Source organism: Globicephala melas, chromosome 5, assembly GCF_963455315.2.
Source record: "Globicephala melas chromosome 5, mGloMel1.2, whole genome shotgun sequence".
Taxonomy (NCBI): Eukaryota; Metazoa; Chordata; class Mammalia; order Artiodactyla; family Delphinidae; genus Globicephala; species Globicephala melas.
The window spans coordinates 132,762,640-132,775,388 of NC_083318.1; the positions used below are offsets into that span (position 1 = coordinate 132,762,640).

A 12,749-nucleotide genomic window follows, 5' to 3' on the forward strand; every position below is an offset into this window, starting at 1 on the left:
AGTTTGTTTTTTATCAGAATAATCTCTGATTAATTTCAAAATTGTATTTTATCTTTCATACTGTATTGTCTTTTCTTAGCTCAGTGAGTCACTTGTTCTTAACCAGACCACATCACACCAGATCATGTCCAAATAATTAAGTTCAATTTGATTAATTAAAATCTAATTAAGCATTATTTATAATTTCTTCCAACTACAGAAATAATTTTAGGAATTATTCCAAAATTCAGAATGTTTTTACGTGTACCTGCAAAGAAATGTCATGGGAGGTCCTCAACTAATTCGAAACCACGTTTCTAATTGTACATTTGTTCGGAATAGTGAAATTAAATTTGGAGGCATTAATTAGACCTAAATTACTATGTTTAATGTTTTAAATACTTTAAGTGTTTTGGAATAGTGAAAAGTGATTTTAATGCTGAGGACACTACCTATTCACTAAAAATGTTTTATTTGAAAATAAATTTCATTTTGAAATAAAAATATTATTTAATAATAGAAAGTTTTAGAACCTTAAATTTTTCTATTAGTTAAGGCTTCCACATGTATAGCTGCGCTGGATGATATATTGTAAAAGCACTTTAATATTCTTAGTGGTCATAATTTTTAATTGTGAGTTGTTTGCGGTAAAGACATTAATCCCAACCAAGGAGATGAAGTTATTTCTCAGTAATCGGTCTTTAAGCCTATCTCTGTGTAACTGAAATACTTTAGAAGTTGGTGTTCCTAGTCTAAAACCAATTATTCAATTTTGCTTCAAATTCTGTGACTCATATTACCCATGAGCACAAAGACATTAGTAATATCGCTTAAATACGAGATGGGCATAGAGATTCTAGATCACGCTGCTCTTTGAATTTGTTGCCCAAGGACCATTTGAAGTAAAGGTAATTGAAAAGACACAGTATAATTTGGACTGATTCTATCGCACTAGGTAAAAGGATTGTTTTGGATAATTTAATGAATAGGTCCACTTATCAAAGGAAGAAATAAAGCCAAGGGTTTGAATCCAGAAGGAAACAAATACAAATAAGAAACATGAAAAAGGGAAAGGGAGATAAGCTGCCTAATTTCAGGCAAAATGAAATAGCGTGAAGATAAATCAGAGTTGAATTTCAAATACATATGTATAAAATAGTTGAAGAGTGACATAAAGGGATATGACTTTCTACAGATGATGGGGACAGGTCTTAATAGGAATATGATGAAGTTGATTTTTCTTCCAATATTCAATTCCAGAGTACAGTGATTTAGTTTGAAACTCCTAAGGTAAGTTAATTTGAATTAAATGTAATTTAAGGCCATATAAAGCTTTGCTTTCAGAATCAGCTGGCCAGTAAAGATCACATTGATTTGCTTCATTGAATTTATTCATATTGCGTTTATGCTCTACCAATCCATTATGCCTTTCAAGATTTTTCCTATATCATTTCCTTCTTGAAAACTTGCACTTGTCAGTAACAGCATCCAGACCATGTGAAGACCTGGTAGATCTCATGGGGGGTAGAAGTTCAAGGTGGATTTATTTGTATATTACATAAGAAATCTCACCTGAGCCAGTGGTGTTATATCTCTGATCCTAAGTATGATACGACATTGGTGTTTGAAGATTTGTGGGTAGAGATCACAAGTTCAAATAACTTCAGGGACCAAACAGTACAGGTTGAACTGTGAGATCACAAGGAAGAGTAGTAAGTATATGCAATGTTATGAGCCACAGAATGCATGTCTTGTCTAAAGACAGCTGTTTTTTAAAAAACTATTTATTTATTTATTCATTTTTTAATTTATTTGGCTGCGCTGGGTCTTAGTTGTGGCACACGGGATTTTCGTTGCTGCATGAGGGATCTTCATGGTAGCATGTGGGATCTTTTTTATTTTTCTGTAGTTGTGGCACATGGGATCTTCGTTGCAGCATGCAGGATCTTTAGTTGCGGCATGGGAACTCTTAGTTGCGGCATGCATGTGGGATCTAGTTCCCTGATCAGGGATCAAACCCCGGGCCCCATGCATTGGGAGCGCAGAGTCTTAACCACTGGACCACGAGGGAAGTCCTTAAACACTGTTTTTAAGGCACTGATGTAGGTTTACAAAACCTGGATCTAGAGACAGAATTTAGTCTGACCACTATTCAACACCTCTAACTAAACAGTCTATTAATAATGGGAATAAGACTTAGAAAAAACTAAAAATGATCTCCTAACCCTTCAATTCCAGACTCTTCCTTCAGAATGAAATTTCTTATCCTTGCTGGCCTTTTGATAACTGCCACTGCTCTGCCCATCCCTGTGAGTACTGTTCCTCAGTTTCCCACTCCATTTCCATTCTAGAGACATCGTATTTCTGGGCTAGAAAGTGTTACCTTTATCTTTTCATTTCACAGAAGAGGAAAGTGGACTCCAGGAAAGTTGTAGAACCAGGAATTTACCACTCTTCTTCAGCCCAAGGGTCTTCCCAGTACAAATCCCAGTTCTACATGCTATTTGCAAGCTGCATGACCTTCAGTGAGGAACTAACCCATGGCTTCCCAGACTGTAAAATGAGTTGTAAGAACTACCTCAGAATTGTGCAAGGATGATAAAAATGCATCTAACGCACTTAACAGTCCTAACTGGAACATAGGAAGCTCTCAAATAAACTTAGCAATATAGAGCAAGGATTCCACAGTGACCTAAGTCTTAATTAGGCAGTTTGAATTGAGTTTCGTTTACAATACCCTTACCCCAAACCATCTCATGTTGATTATAGACATGCGTCCCCATCTATACGAATGAGATCTATGAGTTTAAGCTCTGCTTATTATAGTCTGACTAGGTAGGGTACCTAGTAGGCAGGAACACCTGTCCCCTAAACATTTTGTAACAAAGGAGCCTTCAGAGAAGTGAGGGAGCTTTCAAAATCTGTATTTGGGGATACAAACTTTAAATTTACACTTCCATACTCTCTGCACTTTGAACTGATAAATGCTGAGAATTAAACTGAGAACACTGTTGATTTGAAGACGAAGAGGCATGCAATATGTAATTAATCTTACAAAATGTAAAAAAAAAAAAAAGAAAACATTCTTTGGAAATAAGTTTAAAGGTAAGAAGTACAAGTTCTAAATCACTGGACAAAATTAATTCAACTTTTCCCTATTCCAGGACAGCTACGTCACTGATGCGCATAATGCTCAATAGTGGCTTGTTACCTAGTCTCATTCAGAATAAAATCTCTTTGTAATGAATAACGTATTGCCATATGTTGCTTTACCTTGTTGCTGTTATTGTTTTACAAGCTTGAACAGTCTGGAGGAAGTTCCAGTGGTCAGGTAAACTTCTGGTTGTATTTTCAAATGACATGTTCATCATTTTAAAAGTTTTCAAATGTTTGGAATGACTGACATCATGTTTCTTATTATAGAGATTTAACTTTTACCTACCACAAGGACCACCATTTTTTCCTCAGATCCCATCTCTCCCACCTCCACAATTGCCCCTGGTAAGCATGGGTTTGGGGAATCTCAAACTGCAAAAAGTATTTATTAGTTGGATGATGGTTATAACATTTTCCAAATTTTGACACAGAAATATAAGAGGCCACCAGGCATCAGCTATTCACACTACCCTCCCTGCACAGCTTGTGGTGAAGTGTGACAAAGGAGTAGCAACTTTCCCTCTAAAACTTCAGTGACTTCTTCCAATGTCTCTCTACACTTGCTATCAAAAAGATGTTTACACTGAATTACCCCGACTATGATGAGCTTAGTTACTCTTCATGAAGGTAATGCTAACCTTTTTCTATATTACCTGTTCTTTTTCTTTTTGTAAATAGCCTTGCTGTTTTCTTTTCTCTAAAGTTTTTTCCCCAGCTCTCCAGCTTTTTTTCACAGGTCAAACAATATAATTATTTTGCTCTTCTTGTACCCTTTCCAATCTCTCCTAATATCTGAATTCTTATAATATCTTTTTAATAAAGGCCAGGACAATGCTAAATACATAATAGAGTTACCTTTTTGGTACAGACCGCATTCATTTGGTTAATATTTACTGAGTGTCTACCAAATAATGGGGTCTACAGTGAGTGCTGGAAAAACAAAAAGTATAAATAAATTCACAATCTGATGAGGAAGAGAGATTTATAAATGAAAAAACAATGTAATTTGGTAAGTGCTTCTAGATGCAAATACAAAACCAGCTGACTTAGGCTATGTGTCAAAGAGCTCCTAACAGAGGAAGGGTAGCCAGGCCAGGTCATGAGAAGTGGAAGGGGCATTCCAGGCAGAGGGAACAGCAAGTGCTGAGAAGGACATGGCAACCTGGGGAAAGAATGAACAGGGCAATGAGGCTGCCACACAGGTTGGGACATGTTAAATAAACAGTATTTAGGCAATGATGTTTTGAAAAGTTCATACACATTTTAAAATAGCAACTTGTTTAACTTCTTGTCTATCATCTAAAAGTTTTAAAATATGAACACAATTTTGCATAGTTTTTGTTTTTATATCTAAATGTAACAAAACACCTTCCCTTTGCTTATATTTAATTTCGAACTGCTTACTTCTCAACTTTAAGTAGTCTTTTAGAAGTTGTCACTAAACCTACAGTCCTCAATGGAACATTCTTTCCCTTTAATGTTTTCACATGGCCTAACTGTTAGACACTACATTTCTAAGTTCTTGCATTTATAATTAATTGCTAATTATTTTGGTTCTAGTCAGGGTAAGGTGCATTGGTTCTTTTCTTTTTCTGAAATCCATACGATTTGGATTTTGCGTTAATTTGTAAATTAACACAAAATTCTGGAGTCTTGGTTTAGAATTTAGGAATTGCTACTAACGTCCTATGCTTAAAATTATGTAAATTTTTGTGGCAATAAAAAGAATCACTAGTATATGAAACAGAAGCTCTTCCTTCCACCAGATGGCCGAATAGTATGAAAAATCAGGCAAAGATGGCTTACTGTAGAAAAACTGAAGGATTTGCAAGAACTATCAACACAGAAGACAGATTCCTAGGCTTTAGGTTTGACTAATTAAGCAAAATAAGCATAGTTCTCGAAAGAAAAACATGATTTGAAATTCACTAGAATCTAATCTCCATTAACTAGAAGCTGAACTCCCTGAGAGCACGTAATTGCTCAATAAATACTGATGGATGGAGGGATGGATGGATGGAGGAATGAGTAAATGAACATATGAGAAAGCTAAAACAAAATGTAGCACCTTATTTTATTCACAATTCACTTTTTTCCTCCTTTTTGTAGATTCCAATTCCTTTTCCATTTCCTAATAATCCAAATCAGGTAATTATACTTAAAGTTTCCTTTAAGAAAGTATCTAAATGAATACAAAACAAAAACTTGAAAATTCTTTAGATTTATTTGGAAAGAAGTTGATACCAAAAATAATGGTTATTATTCTCCTTTGGGGACAATTAGTGATTGATATTTTGTCTGATTTGAGTCATTTAATGTAAAAATCTCATATATCCTTGAAACCTGAGACCTGAAACTTTCCTTGATCATGTGGAGGGAACCCAGGAGACCAGTAGAAAAGCATTTGAAGTCAAATAATCTGGGGATGCAAGCTCTGTCATTTAACACTTTGGAGTAATCTTAAACTCCTTTGTGTCTTACTTTCCTTTAGAATACAAACAGTGAAAAGGAATGATTTATGAAGTCCATTTCACCTCTAAAATTTTGTACTTATATTTGCTATTAATGGGGGGAAAATTCATTCTTACTGAAATGGAATCTGTCCCAGAAGTCTTTGAACTAGATTTAAGGTTATGGTCAAGGTATAAAAGGATTATTTGAATTTTACTTTTGACAGGATTTTAGTAAATGAGGGGAAATTACAGAGAACAAGACTGACTCAGTCACAAGCAAAAAAATAAATTGTGTGTAACATAGCATATTAATTCTAAATTTTTAAATGATACTTTGGTTACAACTATAGGAGATGATATTATTAAAGTTTTTTTTCATAAAGAAGTGATCCCTGGGAATTCCCTGGCGGTCCAGTGGCTTTCACTGCTGGGCCCGGGTTTGATCCTTGGTCAGGGAACTAAAGATCCCGCAAGCCATGTGGTGCAGCCAGAAGAAAAAAAAAAAAACGGATTCCCAAATACAGCCTTTTTTCCAACCTCGTAAGCATAAGTTTAATTATCTTTCCGAGAAGTCCCTGCTACGTTTGGAGTCCACACACATACACACAGAAATGTGGACTAGTGTTTCCTGAGATAGTAGGTTTGAAGGGGGTGGGTGGGTACTAAAGGGTGGAGGGGTACTTAAAATATTAGCGAATGTGAATCTTACTGATGTAATTTTATAAATGCTAAGAATTCTAAAAAGCATGTTTTCATTAATCAAGCTAACAGAAAATATATAACATAGAAAAGATAGATAAAATACTGCGTTACAACTCCCTGATTATTTGATTGTCTTTCCTCTTTTCTAGGTCCTGACACTTAATGATCTTAAAGCGGTAAATACTGCTCTGTTGATCTATAAAGTTTACAAAAATATTACTTTCGACACTCCATTTAAGATGAGCCAGTTCATCAGCAAAATTACTGTATTTATTAGTCCAATTCATTTGGAAACAAAATTAAGAACAGCTGTTAAATTCAAAGCCAAAAAAACTAACTCGATACATGCAAACAGTTCTACATTCATTTATTCAACTCATCCAAACTATAAATTGACAAAACAACGTCTTCTATCATTGATAAGGAAGAAGGTGAAGAGTCTTAAAAGACTTAAGAACTACAGAATAAATTACTTTAGCAGAGATGAAACAGACTAGTTTATTTCTTCACTAACGAAGCACACTAGCTTAAATGCATAACACATTAAAGATGATCAAATCTAAATCCCAACACAGTTTTTTTTTACTGAACTGCACATAATTCAACTATTTAACAAGGCCCTTTATTGATATATGTTATTCAGAATATTAGTTTATAAAAACACAGGAGAAATACTTGAAGGGAGTTACAAAAGAGAACACTAAAAGTTTCATTTCCCATATACTTTTCACACTTAAACATTTTCTGAAATCAAGATACATCTTACAACAGATGCATTTAACCTAGAATCTCCTTTTTCTTTAAGATTCATCATTAACTAAATGGTACACTTTACAGTTGATGGTATCTCAGAGACCTGCAGTATTCGTAAAAATGTCAAAAAGTTAGGCCTAAAAAGTTAGGCGTAAACCATTGCGTGCCTGAGGTAAAAATTTTCAGGATTCTTCACTACAGATTATTTAAAATCAATCACCTTGAAGAATATTTAAGTGTGCCAGAAACTTTAAGGTCAAACTAAATAAGAAACAGAGTCAAAAAAAAAAAACCTAAGTCAAGTTCAAATAGCTAGTGTTCTTCCCACAATCCGCTGTTTAAGAGATTCTATAGTCCATTTCCAAATGACAAATTGTAAAAATTCTAGCATCTTTTAATTAGAATGTATTATATATATATGAATATGAATATATATTCTAAAAATGTTTTAGGAAACTACCGTCAATAATTAATTATTGATGATTACAAAATTAGCAAGTTCATTTACATCAAAACATGGCTAAAAGAGCCCTGGCCTGTGATGGGAAAGCCTAGATTGTAAGCTCACCTTTAAAATTAAATTAGCTCTGGGCTCCCCTGGTGGCGCAGTGGTTGAGTCCACCTGCCGATGCAGGGGACACAGGTTCGTGCCCCGGTCCGGGAAGATCCCACATGCCGCGGAGCGGCTGGGCCCGTGAGCCATGGCTGCTGAGCCTGCGCGTACGGAGCCTGTGCTCCGCAACGGGAGAGGCCACAACAGCGAGAGGCCCGCATACCACAAAAAAAAAAAAATTAAATTCGCTCTGTGACCTTGGGTAAATGTATTAATTTACCTCCAAAGTCTCTTCCAGTGAAACTACTGACTCCTCAGACATATGACTCATTCAAATTACCAAATCTGAATACTTATTTATACTTTATTTTTCTGAACTTTATTGAAAGTGCTGTTGGCCACAAGCCATCCAGAAAGGATCCTGACAGAGTAACCTATAGAACTGCCATATCTTCACAGTGATAAGAATTTTTTTCTCCCAGTGATTGTGGTTAAACCAAGAAGCAGGAAAATGCACCCTAAGGGAACAAATGCTACCTCAGGGCAATTGTTCTTGCCTAAGAACAAGCAGGACAGTGTTTAGCTTACATATTGTTGCACACATGCTAGTATGGACAGCTCTACAAATAGAGGGATTCACCTTGACATAGTGGTCAATTCCTTGAGCAAGCTGCCAGTCTCTTAAAACAGGACCACAGGAAAGCTATAAAACAATACTTATCCAGTGAAATTGCTTGTGTAAGCAAACCCTCGAAGCAAAGTCATAGCTGTCCTAAAATGTTGGTTCAAGTATCATTCACAGAGGGAATTCAAATAATTTAAGAAAGATAGCACTTGTATGGAAGTGTTTACAGTGAGTTTCTCAACCATTCATATCAATTTTCTATATTTCAGATACAGTGAATACTGTTACAAGGCAGTTACAAGAAAATATTTCTGTGAATTAAGGGAATTTAAATCTAAATATTGCATATTCATTTAAAAATCTTACCTCATGGGCTTCCCTCGTGGTGCAGTGGTTGAGAGTCCGCCTGCCGATGCAGGGGACACGGGTTCGTGCCCTGGTCCGGGAAGATCCCACATGCCGCGGAGCGGCTGGGCCCGTGAGCCATGGCCACTGAGCCTGGGCATCCGTAGCCTGTGCTCCGCAATGGGAGAGGCCACAACAGTGAGAGGCCCACGTATCGCAAAAAAAAAAAAAAAAAAATCTTACCTCATGTAAATAAAACACAAAGCAGTAAAAATGGAATTAATTTTTCAATAAAAACAAAGATTTTCATATAGAAAGTATTTCAGCTTATATATGTACTAAGTTAAAAATAAGCTAAAAGGTAAACCCATTGATATCACTGATCATTGATTTTTCTTCTTTCACAGTTAATCATTTCTGTTTTGAACCAACTTGGGGTAAGTCCACAACTTTTAAGCTACTATAAACTACAAATCTACCTAATGGACTGAAGATAGTATCTTATTTTTTTTAATATTTAGGGCTTCTTTGGGGTAAAATTTTTTTGCTATGGTTATATTGATAAAAGCAAGTGATATTTAATCTCAGAAAAGGTAAGAATAATTCTTCTGAACCATAAAACCATATGGCAGAATGGAGCCCAAGTGATTTACCCAAATTAAATCTCATGAGTTATAAACTTGATTTCCTCCAGGATCTTTTTTTTTTTTTTTTCTGGCTGCGCCGTGCAGCACGTGGGATCTTAGTTCCCCGACCAGGGATCAAACCCGCGCCCCCTGCATTAGAAGCGTGGAGTCTTAACCACTGGACCACCAGGGAAGTCCCTCCTCCAAAATCTTTCGATCAGAATTTCTGCAGGTCTAAAACTGTATTCTTTTCATAATGCCCAGAGCATTTGACAAAATTTCAGTTTATAGAAATTAGGTTAAGAAATTTCAAACAGTAAATTTTACCTCAAGCTTAGTTTTGTCTTACGGACAATTCATAGCAAACAGTGAGAAAAGCCTGCTGTGAAACTACCAAATCTAGAAATGCTCTAATCTCAAGGCAAGCCAACAAGTCTCCTTAACACAAAAGCATCAGCTCTCTTGATAGAAAGGCTACAGACCTTGAGACTTCTGCTTTGATTCTCACCCAAGTTTGCTTTCATCTAAAATATATACAAAAGAGAGAGTGAGACCAAAAAGGTATATTCCTTTTTAAAATATCTGAATTAATGTCAATGAAATGTCAGTATGTATTTTAACCTACCTTGAGAGAAGCTGATGAATCAAAATATTCTCAATCTTAATTTTGAGAAAGAAATTGGATTTCACGCAAGTTTTCCTTCTGAAAAGTTTCATTGCCCTAAAGTGTTTATTCTGTGTTTCTTACCAATCCAAATGCTCTTACCAGCCCATCAAGGGTGAAGTGGGAGAAATTAAGCTCTATGTTGCAGAAAAGACAGTTGATGGTTCAATTTCTCAGCATTTAGGTGTAACAGAACCACATTATTTGCTACCTCCCAACATTACATGATTGTACCCATACTAATCCATCAACATTAAATAAACATAATATGGGAGACATGGGTGGAGGCAAAGAAAAAATATGGCAAAAATACCTTTGTATAGTAACTATAATCTGTATTGTTTATTTTGGCAGAAATAATTCTCTTACTACTATGTCAGAAGTTATATACGGTTAGTAAAATCTCCAAATATCTTTTGAGCATTATTATACATTTTTAAATACTTCTATCCTAAGAGTTTAACAGCTTCAGATTGTGCCCATATTGGTAAGTTAATAATATGATTAAAGGAGGTGTAAAGAAGACCAAATTAATTACAAGTGCTTTCTTCAAATGATGTGTTTTGAAATCAGTTTGTTTATTCAAACTTCACAAATATTTTAGAAAATAACAGCAACCAACCTAAGTCCGTATACTGTCGGACAGAGTAGCATTTAGCCTCTAAAAGTGGTTAGAAATTTTAGGGGCCCTCTTCAGCATGTTTAGTATCTCGCTTCTATCTGAGTTTGAAATGCTTTGAAATCTCAAGAACACCTGCAGGCAAGACACCCTGACTGCAGCCGCTCATCCTTAGGTTAAGATATTATCAATAAATTGTCTCTGAGCCAAAATTATGTGAACAAGTTTAACAAGGCTCGCCAAATCAGATGTGGCCCTTACATTTCAAGCCACAAACCATAAATGGATTACTATGGATTACTATGGATAACATGAGTATTGCTTAAGTAATATAAATCTTCCAAACTACAAATTTAAAGTAAGAAATCATAAAAGCTTCATAAACGTAGTAGGGAATACAACAGACAGAGAATTGGCTCTGGAACCCTGCAGACCGGGATTCAAAATCCAGCTCTGTTGCTTACAGAGTAAACCTTGGGGCAACATTTCTAAATATCATTTTCATCTGTGAAATAGGAAAAATACCACCTAACTTCACAGGATTGTTGTGTGAGGATTAAGTGATACGATGTAGATATTCAATAAATGCTATCTATCACTGTTTTAACTGTCTCTTGAAAAAAATATTCCTTATATCTGAAATATAAGTAAATATGAAGGCAATATCACCTAGTGATACAGGAGCAGATATTCCTCCAGAAATGTCTTAAACTAAAATTTTAATCTGTTTTTTTTTCTATTATAGATGGTGCTGGATACTTACAGTTAGAAGATTATCTACTTCTACCCTATCTGTAGGGTAGAGTAGTTTTATCATTTTGCATACTTTGCAAATGTTCCAATGAAAACTACAAAATGCCACAAAAAATTGATTATCTGCGGATCATGTGCTTTACTCATTCTTTAAGTAAAATTTTCATATAACCTAATATCTTTACTAATGTCAGGGTAGATGTGTCAAAAGTAAATGTCATTCTTTAGGCAACTGCTCAAACTTTCTCAAGAGCTTCTGTAAGTAGTTTCAATTTTAGAGAATTCTATTCCATGCCAGGAAGAAGCAATTTCTCGCTACCAGACAGTAAACGTAGAATCAGACTCTTTCATGCTGGGACAAGGTTATCCCATCCCTCACCCAATGAGCAGATAATTCTTGTCAAGTACAAGTCCCTTGTTATGTACCCAAGGACCAGGATTTTATGGATTTTAGAAAATTAATACTGCACATAAACCTTGTAACTCTTCCAGAGAGGTTTGAGGCAGCATACTAAAATCAAACATTCTAATGTTTCTCAGCAAAACTTATAGTCACACTAAGGGGAAAAAAGCCTCCTGTCAGTTCAGTTCAAATTTACCCCAAAGGAGTTTTGACACTAACTCGGGGTTGGGGGGAGAGAAAATAAAAAACAAAAAACACCTTTTCGATTGATTTACCTTAGCCCTAGTTCTGTCCTCTAGCTACAGAGTAAGCCTAATACTCTTTTCAAATATCTGAAGGAAACAACCACGTCTCTATCCCCTAACCCTCCTTTTCTTCAGATGCCCCACCTGTAGTCCAACTGGAATGAAGATGGAATTATGACAGTCCCTACCTCAGGCTGACAGGAATTAGTATCATGAGACTTTCCCACTGGATATCTTGGCCAGAACGTGATACACATGCGACAAGGCAGTGTTATTTTCCTTCCTCTTCCCTGCTTCCAAGAACACGTGGAACACCAACTCTTTCCTTTCCTCTGGGAATTACAATGTTAATAGTGAGTCTCTCAAAAACCTATGTCAGTCTTTAACAATCTCTTCCTAACAAAAAACACCCAAACTCCCAAAGACCTCCTCTGTGTCTGATTTCAGTTCCTTTCTGAACATCTATTTTTAATTCATTTATGGCACACACAGTTACAGTAGAATGAAATGCATATAGCAATTTCAATTACTAGTTTCCTGCACACATTTTTTTAAGTCATAATTCTTGGAAATGAGAACATGATTTCTTGTTCGCTGATCCTGACCTTTACCAGCTAAGAGTGACTGAAATTTCCTCATAAAACTTACAACTCTAAAGGCAAGAATACATGAGGCTTCCACTTTTGAAAGCAGCTTCAACAAGATCATGTAAAGCAAAATGCAAAGCAAACAATTTAAAGATAAATCAGATTAAACAATGGTGATCGGTGCTATTCTGAAAGAAGCTTGATGTGACAGGAACATCCTTCAGACCTCAGAAGATCAATGGGGGAAAAAAAAAAAGACAAACAAGAACTACATGGAAAGCAGAAG

General features: G+C 35.7%; 1 protein-coding gene across 1 annotated transcript; it reads left to right on the forward strand.

The window, feature by feature from the left end:
- The first annotated feature begins 2,231 nt into the window (after window positions 1–2,231).
- SCPPPQ1 (secretory calcium-binding phosphoprotein proline-glutamine rich 1) lies at window positions 2,232–5,650 on the forward strand. The gene is made up of 4 exons (XM_060298716.1): window positions 2,232–2,288; window positions 3,278–3,310; window positions 3,403–3,480; window positions 5,627–5,650. The coding sequence occupies exons 1-4, from the start codon at window positions 2,232–2,234 to the stop codon at window positions 5,648–5,650; spliced, it is 192 nt and encodes a 63-aa protein (XP_060154699.1).
- The last annotated feature ends 7,099 nt before the right edge of the window (window positions 5,651–12,749 follow it).

Bases quoted from the DNA above. Each gene is read 5' to 3' on its own strand.
- SCPPPQ1 (XM_060298716.1), top strand. From the start codon at position 2,232: ATGAAATTTCTTATCCTTGCTGGCCTTTTGATAACTGCCACTGCTCTG. The intron at 3,311-3,402 runs GTAAACTTCTGG...TTCTTATTATAG, and splicing joins GAGGAAGTTCCAGTGGTCAG to AGATTTAACTTTTACCTACC. The intron at 3,481-5,626 runs GTAAGCATGGGT...ACTTTCCTTTAG, and splicing joins CACCTCCACAATTGCCCCTG to AATACAAACAGTGAAAAGGA.